Raw genomic sequence first — 22,151 nt, 5'->3', positions numbered from 1 at the left:
CAGGGAGCCCAGCCAACAGCGAGTTGCAGTAATCCAGACGGGAGATGACAAGTGCCTGGATTAGGACCTGCGCCGCTTCCTGTGTGAGGCAGGGTCGTACTCTGCGGATGTTGTAGAGCATGAACCTACAGGAACGGGCCACCGCCTTGATGTTATTTGAGAACGACAGGGTGTTGTCCAGGATCACGCCAAGGTTCTTAGCGCTCTGGGACGAGGACACAATGGAGTTGTCAACCGTGATGGCGAGATCATGGAACGGGCAGTCCTTCCCCGGGAGGAAGAGCAGCTCCGTCTTGCCGAGGTTCAGCTTGAGGTGATGATCCGTCTAAAGTGCCTATAAGAACATCCAATAGTCAAAGGTTAATGAAATACAAATGGTATAGAAAGAAATAGTCCTATAATTCCTATAATAACTACAACCTAAAACTTCTTACCTGGGAATATTGAAGAGTCATGTTAAAATGAACCACCAGCTTTCATATGTTCTCATGTTTTGAGCAAGGAACTTAAACGTTAGCTTTCTTACATGGCACATATGGCACTTTTACTTTCTTCTCCAACACTTTGTTTTTGCATTATTTAAACCAAATTGAACATGTTTCATTATTTATTTGAGGCTAAATTTATTTTATTGATGTATTATATTAAGTTAAAATAAGTGTTCATTCAATATTGTTGTAATTGTCATTATTACAAATACATTTTTTTTTTTTTAAATCGTCCAATTAATCGGTACCGGCTTTTTTTTTGGTCCTCCAATAATCGGTATCGGTGTTGAAAAATCATAATCGGTCGACCTCTAGTTCAAATCCACTATTTTCGTGTGCGTTACACTCCAGCTGGGCTTTGCAGATGGACGCCACTGAGCGAGGCAGATCAGTCAAACAAGATCAGAAAACAATTTAGATCTGCTACTCAGCACCTGAGACCTGAGAGAAGCAGAAAGTCCGGACACACAGAAACAAAGACAGACACACAGCCATCAGTTTAACACAGCTTCATTCTAGCTAATAGCAAACCCAATCCCAAGAAGTGCTGCTTGCCACAATATGAATAGCTATACTGCAGTGTTTCAGGACCACCAGGAGATGGGGGTGTTGTCAGGGTAACTGGGACAGCACTTTTACCACTCATGTTTATTTTCAGACAGACAAATGAATGTTTTTCTGCTATCTAAAGTGGCCTCAAATTTTTATGAATGGGTAACCTAATATTGCCTCTTCTTTGGGTACTTGCTGTTCCTCATTTGCCCACAGGGTTTCCAATGGTGTAAAGTACTTCAGTAAAAATACTTTATAAAGTACTACTAAGTCGTTTTTTGGGGGTCTCTGTCCTTTACTATTTATATTTTGGCTCCCTACATTCCTAAATAAAATATACTTCTTACTCCATACATTTTCCCAAACACCCAAAAGTTACATTTTGAATGCGGAGCAGGACAGAAAAATGGTCCAATTCACACACTTATCAAGAGAGCATCCTTGAATATCTCTACTGCTTCTGATCTGGCGGACCCACTAAACACAAATGCTTCGTTTGTAAATTGTCTGAGGGTTGGAATGGGCACCTGCCGAATCTCAGGATTAACTATGTTAAATGTAGTAATGAATAAATTGGCTACATTTCTTTAAATGGACAATTCTGTGAACAGTCTTTTGTGCAAGTTTTAAATCGACACAATGCCTGTTAACAAAGGTGTCAGCTAGAGATGATGTGCAGGAGCTTGCAGGGATTTGTAGTCTTGCGTGTCTACTTTGATGGTAATTAGCATTTTAAAATCAGAGTAAATAGAGCCAAATATATTGGTAAGTCACCTTGTCTGGGAGAAATTTATGGTTATTAAACCGCCAGGTAAGCCGATGAGAAACACAGCCCTTTATTTTAAGGGTTTCTAAAAAACCTTGAGGTAAAAATGAATGGAAAAACAATTGGAAACACCACTAGAGTTTATGGGTATTATGACACTACTGTGGGGCTCTATTGTCGTTTCAGGCACAGGTTGGTGGCACCTTAATTGGTGAGGACAGGGTCATGGTAATGGCTGGAACGGAATAAATGGAATGGTATCGAACTCAAATACATGGTTTCTGGTCCAGCCATTATTATGAGCCATCCTCCCCTCAGCAGCCTCCTGTGGAATCAGGCGCACTTCTTCAATTTTCCAAGTCTTGTCCCAGACCTACTGTGAAATCCTTTATTTCCATGCAATGACATTTCAATTGAAAATGTTAGGGTGAGGGAGAAGAAAACAACTTTAAAATGGAAATGGAACACTAATGGAAACTGAAATTGTGAACACTGAATTTCTTTAATTTATTACATTGGTTTGGAATTTAAGGGATATTATCATGCTTTAAAAATAAAAAATACATTTAGGTACTCATAATGTGATGCATTTGTTAAACCTTTTCAGATGTCACATTAACACTTAAATGTCAAATTATAAAATACACTTTCTGCTGTTCCCTCAAATTCTGAGGGGTCAATTTACTTGGAGCAGATTGATAACTCATCAACAGGCACAACAAGATATGACAGTGAGAACTGGTACAGAGATGGACTTGGCACCACACAGCTGTAATCTTCAGACACATATTCCGTATGACCACACCACCTTTCAAAAGAAACAGTAGCACTGTGGAGCCCCAGAAATAACACTTCTTCCTTGTCGTTAACATAGTGATGTGTGTCTACAAATATCTCAGGTGCCAAAGAGAGTAAACATGCGTGCGCCCGCCCACTCCCCCCATATAAAAATGTTTTAACAGCAGGCATGGACAGCAAGAAGTGGGAGACAGGACGAAAATGGAGCACAAAACACTAAGTCCAGCATTTCCCATTACAGACAATCGATAACTGGAAGAAGCAGCACTTTTGGTATTTGTTATTATTTCTATTTATGGGTTTGAGGGGAAGACAGACTCCCACAATGGCATTCAGCTGCTGTGGCCCCACCCAAACCTGACTGGCTCAGACAACAGGTGGCTTAGGCTTAAACCATCAGTCTTTCCAATCTAAGTGCATGGACCATACAGTAGCTGAATATTTGAGTTGTGTACTGTACCTTTGGCAAACTTGAAATAAGATGGTTATCAAACAGTACATCTATCTCCTTTACGTCGCGCCCCTTTAACACGTGATGAACATCAGGGAGAAATTCTTATCAGGAACACTTGGTGTTCAGTGCTCACATCGCCACCATTACTATTTGAGGAAATGCATTGAACATAAATCATGTGTACTCTGAAAAATAGCTAAACTAAGCAAGGAGTAGGCTTAACATTGTTTTCAGCCACAAGGATCTGAACATTGGGGCTTTATATAAAATTTAGAATTCAGCTTCAATGTACAGTAACGTAAATGGTCTTTAAAAAAGTAGGTACGTGTTATGATCAAATGAGACACCTTAGCCTAATTCTCCCCATTTTCCTTTGAAGCAAAGTAGTTTCGCTCGGGTTGTGCAACTACAAATAAAGTGAAAATTCAAAAATAAAAACAGCATATTAAACACGTGTTAGATCAATTGAAAAGTAAAAGTCAACGTTGCTCTACTTCAGACCATAACAACGGACTGACAAGAATATACCAGCAAGCAGTTTATTCAAACGCAAGCCCACTGAACAATTATTTGCAGGTCATATGATTGAGAGCTGTGAAATTCATTCAAAACAGCTAAAACGCACATTGCTTTCATCTTCTTCCATGTCAGTGAAAGGAAGCTGTAAGAAATGTTCAACAGCATTGCAAAATGTTGTAGAAAGAAATATTGGACAAAGAAAATGGCACATCACTTTTAGTAACAATTTTCAAAACACACAAAAATATTCTTAAAATTACTGTAAAAGCATACTTTTCACACAGGCACCTGAACATGAGGTCTTGAAAAAAAAAAAAAAGGGACACTTGCATATAATTGGAAGAACTCACTTTCACACACACACCAAACAGCTAGGCAAAGTGGCCTAACCAATCATTCAGAACTCAGAGGCCTGTGTGAGTATCCTTGAGGTGCTTGCACCTCCTAAGGGGGTTGAAAATACAGAGAATCATCACTTTCATGCTTTTCTTTCATCACACCAACTCGCTCACTTGCCCAGCAGAGTGCTCATTAAGCAATCTCCATTAAGAACCGGTTTTTGGTTTACAGGCTACAACACTATCGTTAAGTAATATAGCTATATGTTTTTCTGAAATGCATGTACAAGAAATAAAAACACCCATTTTGCTTAACTGCTTGAAGACTTTTGCAATATTTCCCTGGAGATCACTGATCCCTCTAAAAAAAGGTCCAATGCAGCTATTACCTAAATATCAAATCATTTCTGGGAACAATAGGTACCTTAGTGTGATTCTTTTTGACTGATTTAATTGGGGAAAAAAGCTTAGCAAAGAACAATTTCTCAACAAAATAATTGCTAGGACTGTCTGTGAGTGGCCTGAGTGGGAAAACTGAAAACTTGCCAAGCTGTTACTGGCAGAGAGGTCTTATTGGTCTATTAACTAATTTACCGCGTAGTGATGTCACCAGGCAGGCCAAAACTCCATCCCACCAACACAGGCTGAAATTTCTGGTCATTTTCATCATTTTCACAATATTATTACAACCTCAGTGTGGAAATATATAAAACATGGGAAATTACATTTGACTGCACAGGGGCTTTAAGAATCAAATTCAACATTAGGGGACATGTCGGAATCAAAAACAATGAACAGATGAAGTACTTTGGACTGTTAGCACACTTCTACACACCCACGCAAGAGACTTGCCCCCCCTTGTTTTACAAAGAAGCACAGGGCTTCTTGTTCTTCCACTCAGGATCAAATGTAAAAAAAAGGGTTAGAGTTATGAAAAAGACAGCTTGTTTTGGCTTTTTTACCTCATGGTATGTTCTGGTGTTTCATATTCCAATATTTAGGGAACCCAGTAAAGTTACATCAACTGTGCATAAACAATTAAAGCACAAAAATCCAAAACACTTTTTGCCGCTATTGTCCACCATTGCAAACTGGGTTGTTCATCGCACAAAAATAAATTTGGCTGCAAATCAAGTCAAAATAAGTGATATTTTCGCTGTTGTGCAGCATTAGCAAAATAAGATATTTTGTGCTCTTGATTGAAGCTGATCTAATCTGATAATACACACGGCATAGAATGGAAGCAAAACAAAAGGTTTTAAATACCACGTCCCAGAGGTCTATCCTTTGCTCAGAATTCCACAGTGAAGTAACTTAGTGTGTGAGACAGTTTTGTACACAACAGGGGTGTGTTTGACCATCTTGTAGTTCCCTTTGTCTGCATGAATAAGCCAAGAGGTTACCAGGAACCCCAAGAGAGGGCTGGACTAGGAATCTCAGGCATAGATTCCTGCCTTTGCATATAACCTGGACTAGGATTCAGCAGTAGGTACACTCAGAAATGCTTCAGCCCATGAATGAGGTTAAAAAAACAATCAGGGACAGTAAGATCACACTGTCCTTTTACAGGTGGAAACCGGTGGAAATCAGTGTGCTTAAAGTGAAATTGCCTGAACAGATAACTTAAAGGTTCGAAGCCTACATATCTATGACAGCTGATTGCAAGCCATGTCAGTGTTTTCTGCAAGCAAAATGTTTTGGTATTTTAAATCACAGCTCTGTAGTTCATTATTAAATATCACTCCAATTCATATTTGAGCACAATACGAGGATCTTGTTCTGAACCATTTGGCAGAACACAATATTATCCAACTGTCATGGCTTTACCAATACTACCTGAGTGACATTTTCTATTTCGGTATTTATTCATTTATTGGTCTTAAAAAGAACAACAGTCCAAAGCCATTCTTAAAAGAAGTTAGTATTTCATATAGTATGTGTATCTGTAGTAATTAAAATATATATTTTTTAAAAGTGTTACATAAAGTGCTATTAATCCACACAACCAAATCACTTATGCTAGAGAAAATAAGCTAAGACACTTCCTCCCTTAGCCCCCCCCAAAAAAAGAGAAAAAAAAGAGATGGTAGTTCCAATGACATTGTGGCTGTCCACTCATTGTATTACCAAATGTGGCCTGCCTTGCCATGTATAGGCCTCTTGACACAACCACTTTGATCAAAGACACTGACTGGATGAAACTGTATTATGAAATTATCACCACATCTCTACAAACAGTATAACAAAGTGGCTGGTCTGCGACATGAAATAATTAGTATTGCGATGGTTCGGTCATCTTTTCTTGGTTATATTAAACTGCGACTTTTCAAGTCTCATCCACACCAATACTCTGTGCAAGAAATACATTGTCATAACTAGAGAGAGATTAAAAGACCAAAAGCTGAAAAAGCACAAAGTATCCTAGGCTGAATAAATTAGCTAGCAAATGAAAAGCAAATCGCTTGAGCAAGAAAATAAGGAAATGAGCCATTTCTCCATGTAGTATCAGCAAATATAGCCTAGGTAGGTCTAATGAATTACTGACATCTTGAGCCTCTTACGGATCAAATACACCAAACCCCCCCCCAAAAAAAATCACATACATAGCCCTTGTGCCACTTCTCATCTTTCATAAAACTCCCACAATCAGGTGAATAGCTCAAGAGAAGCTACAAATTAAGGAACAGCCTACATCCATCTTAATTTGAAATTAATTCAATATGTGGACTGACAACTGCAAGGGCTTAAGAAGAGTCAAAATAATAAACATAAAAGCAAACTCAGATGAAGACAATTATATAATAAAACTGTTTTTTCAACTGATTAGCATGCCTACCAAAAAGTGAGAACCGAACCACAAGATTAGAATGAACCCATCTGTTCTCTGGGAGTTTGTTCCTACTGTAGATCACATCTGAAATCGCTAAACCATACAAAACAAAATAGGTGTCAAGAGATACCCAGCAGTCAGTTCTTTGCTGGGCATAGTTATTTCACTAAAGTAATTAAGACAAATGCTTTCCCTCAAATGTATTTATCATTTAACCTGCAGCCTAACAGTCTTCTCATAATCTTTCAGTTTCAAGGCATTCTTATCTGAGCTTATAGTTCATTTTATTTCAAAATGAATTCAAATTTGCACATATACTGATGTGTATGTATAAATCATAGCACAGATCTACATATATTGGAATAATTTGAAAGCATGAGGACATAAAATGATTGAGGCATCTTACTGTAAGACCAATACTCGCCATATAGTTCAATGGGCAACAGGATAAAGGCTTGGGAGGTGCAGTTTGGGCCTTCATCTTATTTCTCCTCAACACCCAGAGGAAGGCGCTATGAGACCAATGTCTAACACAGCAGAAAGTGTCACAAGTGTCCGTTCACATGGGAGTCTGAGGCACCCAGCATCTCTTTCAAGTGTTTGCGTCTGTGTAGTCCAGAGCGTCAGCAGAAGCTTCTGTGCTCAAATTCATTCCAATACTTGGATTTATATGTCCTCACATTACCCTTCCCCTCGTCTTCCTCTCCTCTGCGGCGATGCCCCCCACCCCCCGGCAAAAAAATGTGTCCCCATTATGCCATTCTATATTTCCAATGAAAGTCTGTCACAGGACACTCATCCGCCAGTCCCAATATCACAGTTGTCTCGATTTTGTTTTTCCAAGGGGATTATAACCGCCAAAAAAGATAACTGCAGCACCCAGGTAGGGAGGAGGTTAGTGTTGACAGACATTCACTACCTCACTGATCAGGTCCATTCTTGGTCTTGTCATAGAAGACTACTCTTTTTGGATCTGGGGGAAGGACAGAAATGTTTCAGTGTGTAGGCCCTGTGGAACGTAGTTAGCAATTCATAATGTATATTATTCAAACTTCAGCTGTATACCGTTTGAACACCAAATGGAAAACCCAATTTCACAACTTTGAAAACACTATACAGAAGAGACCTTTACCTTGTTTTTGCAAATTGAAAACATATTCCATTTCTGTATAGAAAAAACAAAGATTGATTAATACCTCCAGGTGCATAATATATTTTTTACACACAATAATGTGATGCTAAAGGATTAAAAGCTTTTGGTGCAAGTGAAATAGTAGGTTAAAGCTACCAATGTGTAATAACCAGTGCTCGACATGGGCCAGAGCTGTCTGAAGTGCTGTACCGGCACCTCCAATTTTTTTGAGAACTGCATACCGGCTCCTCTATGAAACAAAGTTGCCTATCGCCGGCCCGGATTCACACACAACGTCAAAAAAAGGTTGATCAAAGCGGAATGAAGGTGGGACATGAATCGAATAGCAATGGAGAGTGGGCATTCATATCCTGATTCCACTTTGTTCAGGTTTATTTGCCACTAGTCTGTGAATCCGGTATATGCGTACCAGTAGACTGAGTTTGAGAATGCGCAGATTGAGAATGCGCCATGCCTGAATGCGCTTTTCCAAGTTGTCAAATAAGGGAAAGTCATGGAATTTTAATATTGCGCTTTCCTAAATACAGTATATTATCAATCTATCAGCCATGATCAGAATTAGGCCTAACCTTCAGCGTGTCTCTGTGTGCTGTGCATCATTTGCGTGTGTGCCAGTGGGCCGTTGCCAGAGGTAGCCTATAAAATAATGATAGACTAACTATATAGCCAATTCAAAACATAACTAGTCATACTACAAGCTCTCTCGCTACTTAACCATTTAGCTATAAGCATTAATGTTGATGCCTTTTCCACCAGCACGGTTGAGAAATAAATCTGATACCATTATTGGAAAGCTGGGATTCCTCTATTGAAACAGTAGGCTAGCCATGTAATTCCGACATTAAAAAAATATTCTAATAGCCTAAACGACAAACAACTTCTATGCCGTGCATAGATATTTAACCTTATAAGGGTGGTCAACCATCCTATAGGAGAGCTACTGGGTGTGCAGGCTTTTGTTCAAGCCCCGCTCTAAAACACCACATTGTAGCCTAAACATCAGCTGCTCATATAGAAAACAGACCGGCAGCCTTCTAGTGTCAATACCACATTTATGCAGACTTTTTCATGTAGGAGACACCACTAATTATTGGTCATGGAAATTTGGTTAGAAGTCATGAAATTCCATCAGTAAAAATGTGTATGAACCATTAACAGTGAATAATCAGATATAGCTATAGCAATGTACATTTGTGAACATGGTCTAATGGACCTGCACTGCTTTCTTCCCAAGTCAAGCACTGGTACTACCATGTGTTCATAGAAATGACACAGCAGAGCAAGAGGACTTACCTTTAGTGTGATAAGTAACAGCAGCTTTCAGATCAAACAACCCACAGCTACCTCTGTCCAGGCTCTTAGAGTGGGTCTGCTCTTTAGATGGACCCAACACCAGGTTGGTCAGGGGGGCCTGTGCAGGCTCATCACTAATGTCTTTACCAGAGGCCACAACTGCACCTAGACCCTTCGCCTCAACCTTTGTCTCATCCAGTCCAGACAGCTGAGCCTTTGCCCCATCCTCACCCTTTATTGTAGCAGTGGGGCAAGCTGGGGCACTAGTCCTTTTCTCTGAGTCTTGAGCCAAAGTGAGAAGGAAAGGCTCTGGGATTGATAGGCTAGCGTCAAGGCCTGCCTCAGCTGCAACAGCAGGGCATGGCTCCCCTTGAAATGTGACCACCGTAGCCTTTCCCTCCACAGCAGCTACCGGCCCGCTTCCACCTTCTGGCCCCACATTTGGCTCATTGATGAAGGACAGCCCCCACTGATTCTGAAAGATGTCCCCCAAGGCTTTCTGATTTGTCTGAGCAGCCGGGGTGTCCACTTGGCGAGCACTCGGGAGCACAGGTTGCATATTTAAAGGGTTTAGGGGGTAAACGAAAAGAGTACACTTTCTCAGATCTGCTGTAAGGTTGGTTGAAGAACTACAGTCATTGTCCAAAAAGGATGCTACGTTCTCCCTGCATGGGAGAGAGGGGGCTGGTGGAATACTACTAGCAGCAGGAGTGAAGAAGGTACCAACAGAGGGATAACAATTTCCATCTCCAGAAACAGGACCATTAGTAATGCTAGCTGAGGTGATGGTTTTCATAGCAGACATGGGGACCTGTGATAATCTATCAGGCACCTGAGGAGGATGCATCTCTCCTCCAGCTTGGGCTGCTTTGTTGAGGTTCTCCTTAACTTTACTTGCATAACTGATCTTGGGCACTATTTTAGCTCTACTGTTGTCCACAGGAAATACGGGAGGGGGCTTAAATAAAGTCCAAGAGTCCTCTTTTGTAGAGGTTGAGAGCTTGGCTTTGGGCCTATCCTCAAACTTTTTACCAAAGGCAACTGCAGCAGTTTTACTGTCTGAGTTTTTCCTCTGCAACTCACCCATAGCCACTTCTGGGGCCCCCATCTGCCTGACTGCTGTCTGGGGATCTGCTTTATGGACAAGTCTCAAGTTCACCGCTTTCTCCATTGGTTCAAGTCCAGAAGCTTCTGGCTCCTGTGTAGCATTACCCTGCTGCATGGCTCTCTCCTTTTCGCTTGTCACATGCTCTGTGTTCTTGATGCTGTTGCGTCTGGCCTTGCGTTTCTTAGGAGTAGTATATCCACTTTCTGAGCCACTGCAATCGTTGTCAGGGGGTGACTTGCTGGAGTAACCATTGGTAATATGAGCAGAGTTTACCACCCCATTCAGAAGCAATGCAGAATCCTTGTCCAACAGCTTTCCCTCATAGTCATTAGTGAAATCCAAGTCCTTGTCGCTGTCCATATTCTTCTTGTGATCAAAACCTTCTTTGCTGTCCATTTTTGAAAGAGTGGTATAAACCTTTCGTGTTGACTTCTGTTTTACATTAGTGTTTATCAAATGTCTGTTACCATTGCTGTTGGTGGGACGAGGGATACAAAAAAAAATATTTGCAGACAGTATCTTCTCCCCCTCCACGTCACTAGTGTTTATTTTCCCATTGCCTGTAAATGGAAACAAAAGAAAATTGCACTGCCAGTGATAGAATAACATGTGAACAGACACACAAACATAAGTCCAAGGAAATTCCATAATTCCCTACCACCTCTATATCAAAAGGGACTAACAGCCCTAATCTGTTTACAAGACCTATGCAACCTCGAAGCTCCTTTTGCAGGAAACATGGTGAGGCCTTTATAAGACGCTGCTGTATCATGGCAATTTAGACTGAATAGGTCAGCTGGTAGCAAGCAACCATGCCAGTACTCAGATCAGATTCCCTTGAACATAGTAGTCCCATAGCCTACTTGTTAACAGATACCATACTTAAGTCACTTCAGAAAAACGTGTGCTGTATGTAGAAATAGCCATTACCTACAGTCCTAGAACTTTTAGTAACAGGAATGTGGTTGTCAGTGTGACTGAGCCTGACTTTGCTAGCTAATTCAACAGTATTTACCACACTAGCGTCTAAAGACAAAGCTTTCAACTAAATTAATGATTTGCCATCTTGCTCCTAAGATATCTGTATACAATACGAGTTAACAAACATCTTAAGTAATGTTATAGAATAACAAATTGTGTTAAGCGTTTTATTTTCCTTATCTGAACTGAAGCGAGGGTTCAATGTATGCACACTTTTCTTTGCATGCATACCATCAAGTCTAAACTAGTCTTAATAAACTGGCGATGCTACAATTACATTTCAAATCATGTAGCTAAAACATCGGTAAGCAATTGTTTCAGAATTGTTTATTAAAAATCTAAATCCTATGCATCAATCAGCTAACTAGAAAGACAACTAACTGTGTTAACACTCTTCAGGTCATCTACCCAGGCCAACATGTTTGCGTGGCTTCATGGCTAGTTAGATAGACGCAACAGGCCCGACCAAGCCGCAGCTGCGTAAGTTTAAAATGTCTGGCACTAGCTCCAGTAGTTATTTAAAATCACTGGAAAGTCTAAAAATTAAGTTAAGTAACTAGTCATCTTGCTTTTGTAGCCCTGACTGTAGCCAAGTGGTAATTTGTAAACAAAACATTGAAACGTATTTTATGCTCTCTCTCGTTATTAGGATTAGCCAGTTAGCTCGTTAGCTTCCCCGCTTGCATTTTCTAACATGGCCGACAGGAAATGGCAATTTAGAACATTCCAGTGGAGCCGGCTTGTTTTTGTTAACAAAATATTTCACGGAATTCATACCAAATTAGCCCTTACTTTGTGGGGTAAACTCAACGTATTCACGTCACAAAATAATTTAACTACAAAATGACTAATTAGTCACACAGGGGAATTGTCAGAGTACCATAAATGTAGAAATGGGTGGTAAAACCGGCGCACAAGGTCAATCCCCTCTGTCAAACACCAGCGACAGCTGTCACGCGACGTTTAACTATCCCTAAACTAGCCATACTCGACTCTAGTCACAGCTAACTAATACGTTAAAATGATATTTACCAGCTCGCTACCATCTGCTATGACTGTCTTGCGAGCTAGCACGCTACATTGACGTCGGTAATAATGTGGCTATCTAGCTAGTTAAGTAATTTGTATTAGCTGGCTAACTTTTCCGGATGGCCCAACCTGTTTTCTTCGTCTGCGTTTCCTGGTACTGGAAGTAGATCTGATCATTTTTTAGAGATGATTTGTATTGAATATGATTTCTTTCTTCTCCATAGTGGTGATATCGTCTATCTTGTGCCCGATCTTTGGGCTGTTCCTCCATTGAAGTGTTAGAATAGAATATCCGAGTCCTACCAGTGTGCGCCGTAGCTCACTGGGCAAGTGAAGCAGAAACAGGGACCATCTCAATTGTGGGTACTCGCGTCCTTTCTCCTCGTCTCCTTCTCAAAACCCATTGGAGGAGAAGATCAGAGGGGCGGTACCTCTGGCTTTCTCATACAATGGGTTTTGAGAAGGAGAGAGGACGCGAGGAGAATTCAAATTAGGATCTTCCCACAGTCTCCTTTCCAATCAACGCGACTGACAAACGGAAGCTATTCGAGGCCTCTGTGAACGTCAGCAGTATGTCTAAAAAGTATCCAAGTCTACTATTTTTGGTGGTTCCCCACCATCATTGCAAACAGAGGTATTGTAAATACATATAAATACAGGTTGAACAAAATAATAGTTTATGCGAGATTATATAGAATTCAAGCAAATGTGAAATGCCACAAGTGGTCTTCACGACCTTTGAGATCTGCTGAGACCATAGAGATAGATAGAGGACTCATCTTCATATCTGGGCTATTATGGCATCTGTGACAGCATGGGCAGCGCCATTGGGGCTATATTCATGATTTACCCGCCTGCCACCTGCAGTGCTGGTGAACTGAACCAAATCCTGCATGTCATTCATTTATTGTGGCCACTAGATGGTGGTGATATAGCTAAAATCCATTTGCAAACCAAAGGCATTCAAATTTGAAGAAGACAATGCTCTGACAATGGTCTGATAGCTCCCTACCACTGAAATATCCAAGATGTCCGATTCATGGACTGTCTTTATCCGAGTTGCATCCGGTATATACAGACCAATTTCACATGCACACTAGCACTCAGTGCTCACAGGGAGCAGTGCAAGCAGCGATGACATCACACTGGCGTACCGGACACCCCAGCAGCCTCCGCAAGTATATATGTTTTTTTAACTGATTGAAAGTATAAGCGGATATTGGTGAACAAATATGTGGTCAAGGCTACGACGGTGCCAGTGCAATGAGTGTGGTCAAGGCTACGACGGTGCCGGGGCATTGAGTGGAGTTTACTCAGGTGTTCAAAAGCGCATTTCAGACCAAGAGCCTAATGCTTCTTAGGTAGTTCTTTATGAGTTTTAGCTTAGAAAACAATCTCTCCACAGAAGCGACAGTTACAGGGATGGTAAAAACAGCTTGATTGCCGTGGCAACATCAGGGAAACTGGGCAAAAGGGAGTGGTGCTTCAACTACAGCAGTTCTGCAACATCTTTAATTGACCCCCTCATTCTCCTCAGTTGCCGGCCTTAACATGTTATGGAAAGATAGTAACTGTATAGGAAGCTCTGTGGACAGGTTGTCTGAATACTGGACAGCCAATAAATTAAAACTGTGTGTAGCGCAATGGACAGATAATCCACTATTTCTCAGGAAAGTCTGGGTTGGCAATACTCAGTATAGAAATAGTCTGGCCCGCAACCTGGACCTAAAGGCCGTGGTGAAAACATTTGCACACAAAAGAAAGAGGACTTCAGAAGACCAGGGGAGTCTCTCAAGTTGGGTTTGATTTAATTTACTTAGAATATTGCAGCCCATTTGTGTAGGCTATTAGCCAGACAAACCTTGCAGAGTTCAACAATAAATAGTGGCTGCATTTATCCTCGAGCTGACTACTTTTTCCCCCTAATTGTTCGGATATTTGATGTCATTTTAATAAAACACTTTTAAATAGCTGCTAAATATGGTATAAGATATAGATAGTACACTGCATAATGAAACAATCCCTAGTAGGCTAGTGTTTTGAGGTTGAACTGACTGTATTATTTGACATTAATAGACTGGTTTTATTGATAAAGGAATTTCTATGTTTAAAGTAATGATTAAAGTATTCCACCCTGAAATCATATCATTGTATGAAATGTGTTAGAGTCATAATTGAATAATGTGTGTGACTAGACCATTGTGTTACTATTTCGCAATATGAGCTGGGTATAGTTGAGAAAACAAAGGACAACTGAACTACACATGACCTGGTTATAACTCTGAAAACTGACAACAGGAAAGAGGGCCCTTCCAAGGCCCCTCTAATCTAGGGAGGAGAGGAACGGCTATAAACTGCCAGGCTGGTAGAAAAGTGATAAACTGTGTGTGTGTGTGTGTGTGTGTGTGTGTGTGTGTGTGTGTGTGTGTGTAGGTGGGGGTGGGAGTTATAAAATGACTGTGTTTGCTTTTTTGACTTCAGAGTACGCTCTGAATAAAGAATTAACCTTTTGCAGAATCTGATACTTTGCCTGATTATTATTAAACCCAGGGTCTTACAAACCTCTGGGAATTGGTCAAAGTTATAAAATAGTTGAGTTATCATCATTGGGATTGAAAATTCTTGTGACATTTATGCACAATAACTTTCTATCCAAGCTGGGAGAGAGCGCGAGGATGGCTCATGTCATTCAGGTATCCTACTCAGGACAGTTGTATATTCAAAATATATATATTGTACAATAGGCAATGTTTGAATTTCCAACTTTAATTACTGAACAAGTAATGTATTTATTGCCACCAGCTAGATGTCTCAAACTGATAGCATTGCAACACTGTGTATGGCTTCTTGAAATGTTAGGCTTAACTTCTTATGGCTGGGGGGCAGTATTGAGTTGCTTGGATGAATAAGTTGCCCAAACTAAACGGCCTGCTCCTCAGTCTCAGTTGCTAATATATGCATATTATTATTAGTATTGGATAGAAAACACTCTAAAGTTGCCAAAACTGTCAAAAATATTGTCTGTGAGTATAACAGAACGGATATTGCAGGCGAAACCCTGAGGAAAATCAAACCCGGAAGTGGCTTCTATTTTGAAAACTCCATGTTCCATAGCCTGCCTTTGCTCCATTTAAAGGGATATCAACCAGATTCCTTTTCCTATCGCTTCCTCAAGGTGTCAACAGTCTTTAGACATAGTTTCAGGCTTTTATTTTGAAACTGAGCGAGAACGATAACATTGCGACATCATCCTACATTATAGTGAATGGAGGTAATCTTTGTGTAAATATTTTTTACAAATAAATACATTTTTCTTCAAAGACAATCATGGTACCAATAATTGCTTCTAATACAGCAGATGTACAGTGCTTTCAGAAAGTAATTCAGATCCCTGACCTTTTTCCATATTTTGTTACATTACAGCCTTGTTCTAAAATGTATTAAATTCATGTTTTTCCTCATCAATCTACACACCCCATAATGACAAAGTGAAAACAGGTTTAGAGCTTTTTGCAAATTTATAAAAAATAATAAAACAGAAATACCTTATTTACATAAGTATTTAGACCCTTTGCTTTGAGATTCGAAATTGAGCTCAGGTGCATCTTGTTTCCATTGATCATCCTTGAGATGATTCTACAACTTGATTGGAGTCCACCTATGGTTAATTCAATTAATTGGACATGATTTGGAAAGGCACACCTGTCTAAATAATGTCCCACAGTTGACAGTGCATGTAAGAGCAAAAAACCAAGACATGAGGTCGAAGGAAATGTCCGTAGCGCTCAGACAGGATTGTGTCAAGGCACAGATCTTGGCAAGGGTACCAAAACATTTCTGCATCATTCTTCAATGGAAGAAGTTTGGAACCACCAAGGCTTTCTAGAGCTGGCTGCCGGCCAAACTGAACAATCGGGGGAGAAGGGCCTTGGTCAGGAAGGTGACCAAGAACCCAATAACTCTGACAGAGCTCCAGAGTTCCTCTGTGGAGATGGGAGAACCTTCTAGAAGGACAACCATCTCTACATCCCTCCACCAATCAGGCCTTTATGGTAGAGTGGCCAGACGGAAGCCACTCCTCACTAAAAGGCACATGACAGCCCGCTTGGAGTTTGCCAAAAGGCACCTAAAGGACAAATCATACCATGAGAAACAAGATTCTCTGGTCTGATGAAACCAAGATTGAACTCTTTGGCCTGAATTCTAAGTGTCACGTCTAGAGTGAACCTGGCACCATCCCTACGGTGAAGCATGGTGATGGCAGCATCATGCTGTGTCTGGGTTTTTCGGCAGCAGTGACTGGGAGACTAGTCAGAATTGAGGGGAAGATGAACTAAGCAAGTATAGAGAGAGATCCTTGATGAAAACCTGCTCCATTGTGCTCAGGACCTCAGACTGGGGCGAAGGGACAAGACTCTGATTGTCCTTCAGTGGCCCGGACTTGAACCCAATTGAACATCTCTGGAGAGACCTGAAAATAGCTGTGCAACAATGCTCCTCATCCAAACTGACAGAGCTTGAGAGGATCTGCAGAGAAGAATGGGAGAAACTCCCCAAATATGCGCCAAGCCTGTAGTCTCATACCTGTAATGATGGGGCGGTGAGTCGGAAGCAGGTGCAGGTGAAACGCTTTAATAAAACAAGAAGACCACAACACTAACATAAGGCAGTATGCTGATACACAAGAACAATACCAACTGGTGAGGGAACCTGGGAGAGTGACATACAAAGGGGAGGAAATTAAGGTAATGGAGTCCAGGTATGAATCAAGGAATCCCAAGACCGGTGGTTAGTACTCTGGCGACGTCGTGCGCCTGAGGGGAGAAGCAGGAGCAGACATGACAGTATCCCCTTCCCTCTGATGTGCGGCTCCATCCTCAGGACGACCCTGAGGACGAGGAGGGGGTCGGTCCAGGCGGCGAAGGTGGAAATCACGGATGATGTTTGGGTCCAGAATGTCCTCCACCCGAACCCAACACCGCTCCTCTGGGCCACACTCCTCCCAGTCCACCAGATACTGGAGCCGACCCCCACAACTTTGGGAGTTCAGTAGGGATCTGACAACGTACGCCGGGCTCCCCTCGATGTCCAGGGGTGGAGGTGTGTCGTGGGGGACAGCATCAGCTAGGGGACCAGAAACCACCGGCTTGAGAAGCGAGACATATAAAGGGGAGGAAATGAAGGTAATGGAGTCCAGGTGTAATGATTCACACGTGCACGTAATGATGAGTTCCAGGTGTGCGTAATAATGAATCCCAGGACCGGTGGTTAGTACTCTGGCGACGTTGAACGCCGGAGGGGAGAAGCAGGAGCAGACGCAGACGCAGACACAGACGTGACAATACCCAAGAAGACTCAAGACTATAATCGCTGCTAAAGGTGCTTCAACAAAGTACTGAGTAAAGGGTCTGAATACTTATGTAAATGTTGATATTTCAGTTTTTTTATTTTATAAATTTGCAAAAATGTCTAAAACATTTTTTGCTTTGTAATTGTGGGGTATTGTGTGTAAATTAATAAGGGGAAAAACAATTTTATACATTTTAGAATAAGGCTGTAATGTAACAAAATGTGGAAAAAGTCAAGGGGCCTGAATACTTTTTGAATGCACTCACTGTATGTCCTTGAACCAATTATTTTAAAATCACCCACAGAAGAAATTAAGTATAATTTAGTTGCTAATGGCAGCCTGCAGTAGCCTGGTAGGCCTTCAACTTGAGTTACTCAATGAGAGACGGAGCACTGAGCTAACCTGCAACGTCACTTCCTAGAATAGCTCAAACTGCGCATGTTATGTCTCCTCCATGAGACACCATCTTAACTGACTTCATTCGGCTTCAATCCACTATTGAGTCTTCACATAGGAATTAGTGGTGTCACGTGATCGATAGCTTTGTCCATTCATATATACAGTCATTGCTCCCAACCCCAGGGAATCCCCACCCAGTTGACTACTTCAAAATGGTAGAAGCCCTCAATGGCAATGTCGAAATTAAAACGAGTTATACCTAGCGATGTATATAAACCCTGAATTGCTGATGCTATGTATTGGCCAGTGAGAGGCTTTGAAGGAGCATTCCTCCATAGGAATGAATGGAATTCTACAGTATTTCAGTGAAACGTTTCAAAGACAAAATTACATGTATTTAAGTATTTTATTGTTGTAGTGGGTACAGTAACATTAGAACTTTCATTATTTGTTTTATTTTTTGTTGATCACATATCATTTAAAAAGTATGAATTAAGGTGTCTGTAATAGAATAAACATGGAAAAAACAAATGTATACATTAATAAAATATTTTTTAGACTGGTGGGGGAGTGCTAAGATGGAGGCGCGGTGATTTCAAAACAGTGCCCATTGTCAGTCATTTAGTGTATATACATCGTTGGTTATATCCATCTAGAGCCCTCTATCTATCTCTATGGCTGACACACAATGTGTGGTACTAGCTGCACAGCAGAATGGTTTTTACAATTTGTAATTCTGTAATGTGCTCCATTCTAGCTGGTATTCAACTCACACAGGATATAATTTAATCAACATACTTAACTGTCTGTGTGAAAAGCATACCAATTAGATAATATTGTTGAACAAAATTTAGAATAAAAAAAATGTGTTGTTGTAGCCATTTGACATTTATTGAGTGGGGTGTGGTGTGTAGTGGACAGCAGTGGTGGAAAAATAACCCAATTTTCATCGTTGAGTAAAAGTATAGGTACCTTATTAGAAAGTTACTCAAGTGAAAGTCACCCAGTAAAATATTCCTTGAATAGAAGTTTTTAAAGTATTTGGTTTTAAATATACTCAAGTATCAAAAGTAAATGCAATTGCTAAAATATACTTAAGTATCAAAAGTAAAAGTATAAATAATTTCATATTACTTATATTAAGCAAAGCAGACGGCACCATTGTCTTGTTTTTCAAATTTCCGGATAGCCAGGGGCACACACCAACACAGACATTATTTACAAAAGATGCATGTGTGTTTAGTGTGTCCCCCAGAAGATAGGCAGTAGGGATGACCATGTGTTATCTTGATAAATGTGTGAATTTCACAATTTTCTGCTAAGCATTCAACATGTAACTAGTACTTTGGGTTGTCAGGGAAATGTATGGATTAAAAAGTATAATATTTTCTTTTGGAATGTAGTGATGTAAAATTATAAGTTGTAAAAAATAGAAATAGTAAAGTAAAGTACAGATACCCCAAAAAACAACTTAAGTAGTACTTTAAAGTATTTTTACTTAAGTAGTTTACACTTCCGGTGGAGGACAGCTCTTCCCCTGTTTGAGCTACTGTAAATTGCTATCCAGGCACCAGGTGGTGCCATTTCATAGTTTATAGATTTCATCCCATAGATTTCATACACTTTAAATGCTGGTCGTCAATGAATGTTTGACCACTGAAAGCGACCCTGAATTTGGCCTTTATAAGCACATACTGATATTCATCCTTGTATAGACATATGTCCTAAGGGTACTACCATGCCATAATAAGAAATTACCTTGAACTGTGAATAGCTTTCATTATAGCATGAAGATAACTCCGCTATTTCCCATATACTTATTGATTACCATAAGGCACCACTAGACATCTCATCACAGAAGATATGTAATATTGGACATCAAAAGAGAATCCTTCCCCATAGAGAACCTAGACACTGCCAGTTCCAGTGATTCAGCCACCCCCTGAGGAGGGTCACCCTTCCCTTCCCCCCTCAGCCTGCTCTTTGAGGCGCTGGAGGTCCCTGTGCATGTGTCGTCCTCTGGAAGTCTACTTGAGTGCACTGAAGATGAGGATGAGTTAATGTGGCATTATCCTCATCGGCTCCGTTGCTGCTGGCTGCTGGCTTTCATTTGCTTTTCAATTTCTCTTCTCCTTTTGGCGCTGTGAGTGATGCAGCAGGACGGGTGTGGCAGTGAGCAGATTGTGGACGTCCTTTCTCTCAGGAACCACAGAGACTTTTGGTTGTCCTCGGAACATTGTCTAGTCTGTGGAACGATTGAGCGCAATGGTAAGATTCAGCTGTGAATCACTTTTGTCTGTGTGTGATGATATCTCGAGTAATTCATTTCTATGTAGTTGATAATAGTTTGTAAGTTATGTATTTTCCTTCATACCAATCAAGAGTTGCATTACACAATTTGCACAGAAGTGCAATTAACTAATGTGAAGTCGTAAGCAGTCTGAGATTGTTATGCTGTCATTGTATGTTAAAGACTCACAGACTGCATGAGGAGATCCATGTGAAACAGCAGCACATTATGCTATGTCCTCCAGACCACAGTCACTCCAATGGAATGGAATCAGGGCTCTGTGACTGGATGACCACCAACCTGACCAGGGACATTGACCGTAAGTAGAAATACAACAGTCAAGCATGTGCATTACTCTGAAATTGTAATCTTTTATTAAAGTGTCTTTGGTTTTCACTCACTCAGGCAACATAGAGGGATGTGAAGGCACTTGCCTTCTTTACTAAAGTGTCTGTACTAAAGTGCATGTGCCAGACTCTTTTAAAGCAGCCCTCATCCTCCACATACAACACCCGTTCTGTCAGTCACATTCTGTTAAAGGTCCCCAAAGCACACATATCCCTGGGTTGCTCCTCTTTTCAGTTCGCTGCAGCTAGCGACTGGAACGAGCTGCAACAAACACTCAAACTGGACAGTTTTATCTCAATCTCTTCATTAAAAAACTAAATAATGGACACTCTTACTGACAGGTGTGGTTGCTTCGTGTGATATATTGTTGTCTCTACCTTCTTGCCCTTTGTGCTGTTGTCTGTGCCCAATAATGTTTGTACCATGTTTTGTGCTGCTACCATCTTGTGTTGCAACAATGCTGTGGTGTCATGTGTTGCTGCCTTGTTACAGTATGTTGTTGTCTTAGGTCTCTCTTTATGTAGTGTTGCGTTGTCTCTCTTGTTGTGATTTGTGTTTTGTCCTAAATTGATATTGTTTTTATTTTTTATTTTGAATCCCAGGCCCCCGTCCCCGCATGAGGCCTTTTGCGCTTTGGTAGGCCGTCATTGTCAATAAGATTTTGTTCTTAACTGACTTGCCTAGTTAAATAAAGGTTAAATAAAATAAAAGGCAGTAACCATACTATTACCATACTAATATAGTGCTGCTGGAACCCTGAGGTCTGCTTAAAATGGGTTCAAAGCAGGGGTTTGTTTATTTTTTTTATTCCAAAGTGCTTGTTTAAGCTGGTACCAAATTGCCACAGCTTGAATGCTATTGTGGGGAAAAGCCATGTCTTTGCACAATAGACAAATATTGATATTTACGTATGACGTTGATTTACTTTGAATGTTTGCTTTGTTCGTTTATCCCGTATGTGTGTCCGTGTTAGTTTGCAGAGACAGAGGTGTTGACTTGTTTTCCTCTCTGGCTGAAAACACCAGATTAATTAGATTTTCTGCTCAGCTAAGCGTATTAACCATTTTATTTCTCTGCATTGTACAGTTCATTATTTCAGAGACTTGTCTTCAAAAAGAGTGCTCATGAAATCATTTGAAGGCCTGAGGAGTGAATTCATTTAACTGTTTATTTAAAGGATTTTCTCTGTGGTAGGATGAGAATGTCTAAACCTTTAACATGGATTTCTAAGGCTTGCTGGGTTGAAAATAATAGTTACTTTTACTGTTATGCACTACCTTGCAAAAGTATTCACCCCCTTGGCGTTTTTCCTATTTTGTTGCATTACAACCTGTAATTTAAATGGATTTTTACTTCGATTTCATGCAATGGACATACAAAGAATAGTCCAAACTGGTGAAGTGAAATGAAAAAAAAAACTTGTTTCAAAAAATTTGAAAAAATAAAAAACGGAAA

The 22,151-nt window shown here is 40.5% G+C and overlaps 2 protein-coding genes across 4 annotated transcripts in view; one reads left to right on the top strand and one right to left on the bottom strand.

The window, feature by feature from the left end:
• Positions 1-2,289: 2,289 nt before the first annotated feature.
• Positions 2,290-12,659, bottom strand: LOC115104794 (FMR1-interacting protein NUFIP2-like). 2 transcript variants are annotated; one of them, XM_029626133.2, is made up of 4 exons: positions 12,439-12,659; positions 9,192-10,859; positions 7,878-7,910; positions 2,290-7,718 (listed from the first exon to the last, which is right to left on the bottom strand). In XM_029626133.2, exons 1-4 carry the CDS (start codon positions 12,578-12,580, stop codon positions 7,666-7,668), a joined length of 1,896 nt encoding a protein of 631 aa, XP_029481993.2. In that variant the 5' UTR covers positions 12,581-12,659; the 3' UTR covers positions 2,290-7,665. The 2 variants fall into 2 exon arrangements, with proteins under 2 accessions (XP_029481993.2, XP_064863485.1); XM_065007413.1 differs by lacking the exon at positions 12,439-12,659 and adding an exon at positions 12,313-12,395.
• Positions 12,660-19,549: 6,890 nt separating this feature from the next.
• Positions 19,550-22,151, top strand: part of LOC115105760 (dystrophin-related protein 2-like) — a 28,751-nt gene continuing 26,149 nt past the window's right edge. The window contains exons 1-2 of one of the 2 annotated variants that reach the window (XM_029628111.2): positions 19,550-20,326; positions 20,593-20,667. In XM_029628111.2, coding sequence (XP_029483971.1) covers positions 20,209-20,326; positions 20,593-20,667 — 193 coding nt within the window. In that variant the 5' untranslated portion in view covers positions 19,550-20,208. The remainder of the gene's footprint in view (positions 20,327-20,592; positions 20,668-22,151) is intronic. The other variant, XM_029628109.2, reaches the window with a different exon arrangement.

The sequence above is a fragment of the Oncorhynchus nerka genome, linkage group LG22 (genome assembly GCF_034236695.1).
Source record: "Oncorhynchus nerka isolate Pitt River linkage group LG22, Oner_Uvic_2.0, whole genome shotgun sequence".
Taxonomy (NCBI): Eukaryota; Metazoa; Chordata; class Actinopteri; order Salmoniformes; family Salmonidae; genus Oncorhynchus; species Oncorhynchus nerka.
This window is presented reverse-complemented; position numbering and strand designations above follow the sequence as displayed.

What these genes read in the sequence shown, in the direction of transcription:
- LOC115104794 (XM_029626133.2), bottom strand. Translation starts at nt 12,580, where the DNA reads ATGGAGGAACAGCCCAAAGATCGGGCACAAGATAGACGATATCACCAC. An exon ending in TGTTACTTATCACACTAAAG is followed by an intron (nt 7,911 to 9,191) that starts GTAAGTCCTCTT and finishes TTTTCTATACAG; the next exon opens with AAATGGAATATGTTTTCAAT. An exon ending in TTTCAATTTGCAAAAACAAG is followed by an intron (nt 7,719 to 7,877) that starts GTAAAGGTCTCT and finishes TCCTTCCCCCAG; the next exon opens with ATCCAAAAAGAGTAGTCTTC.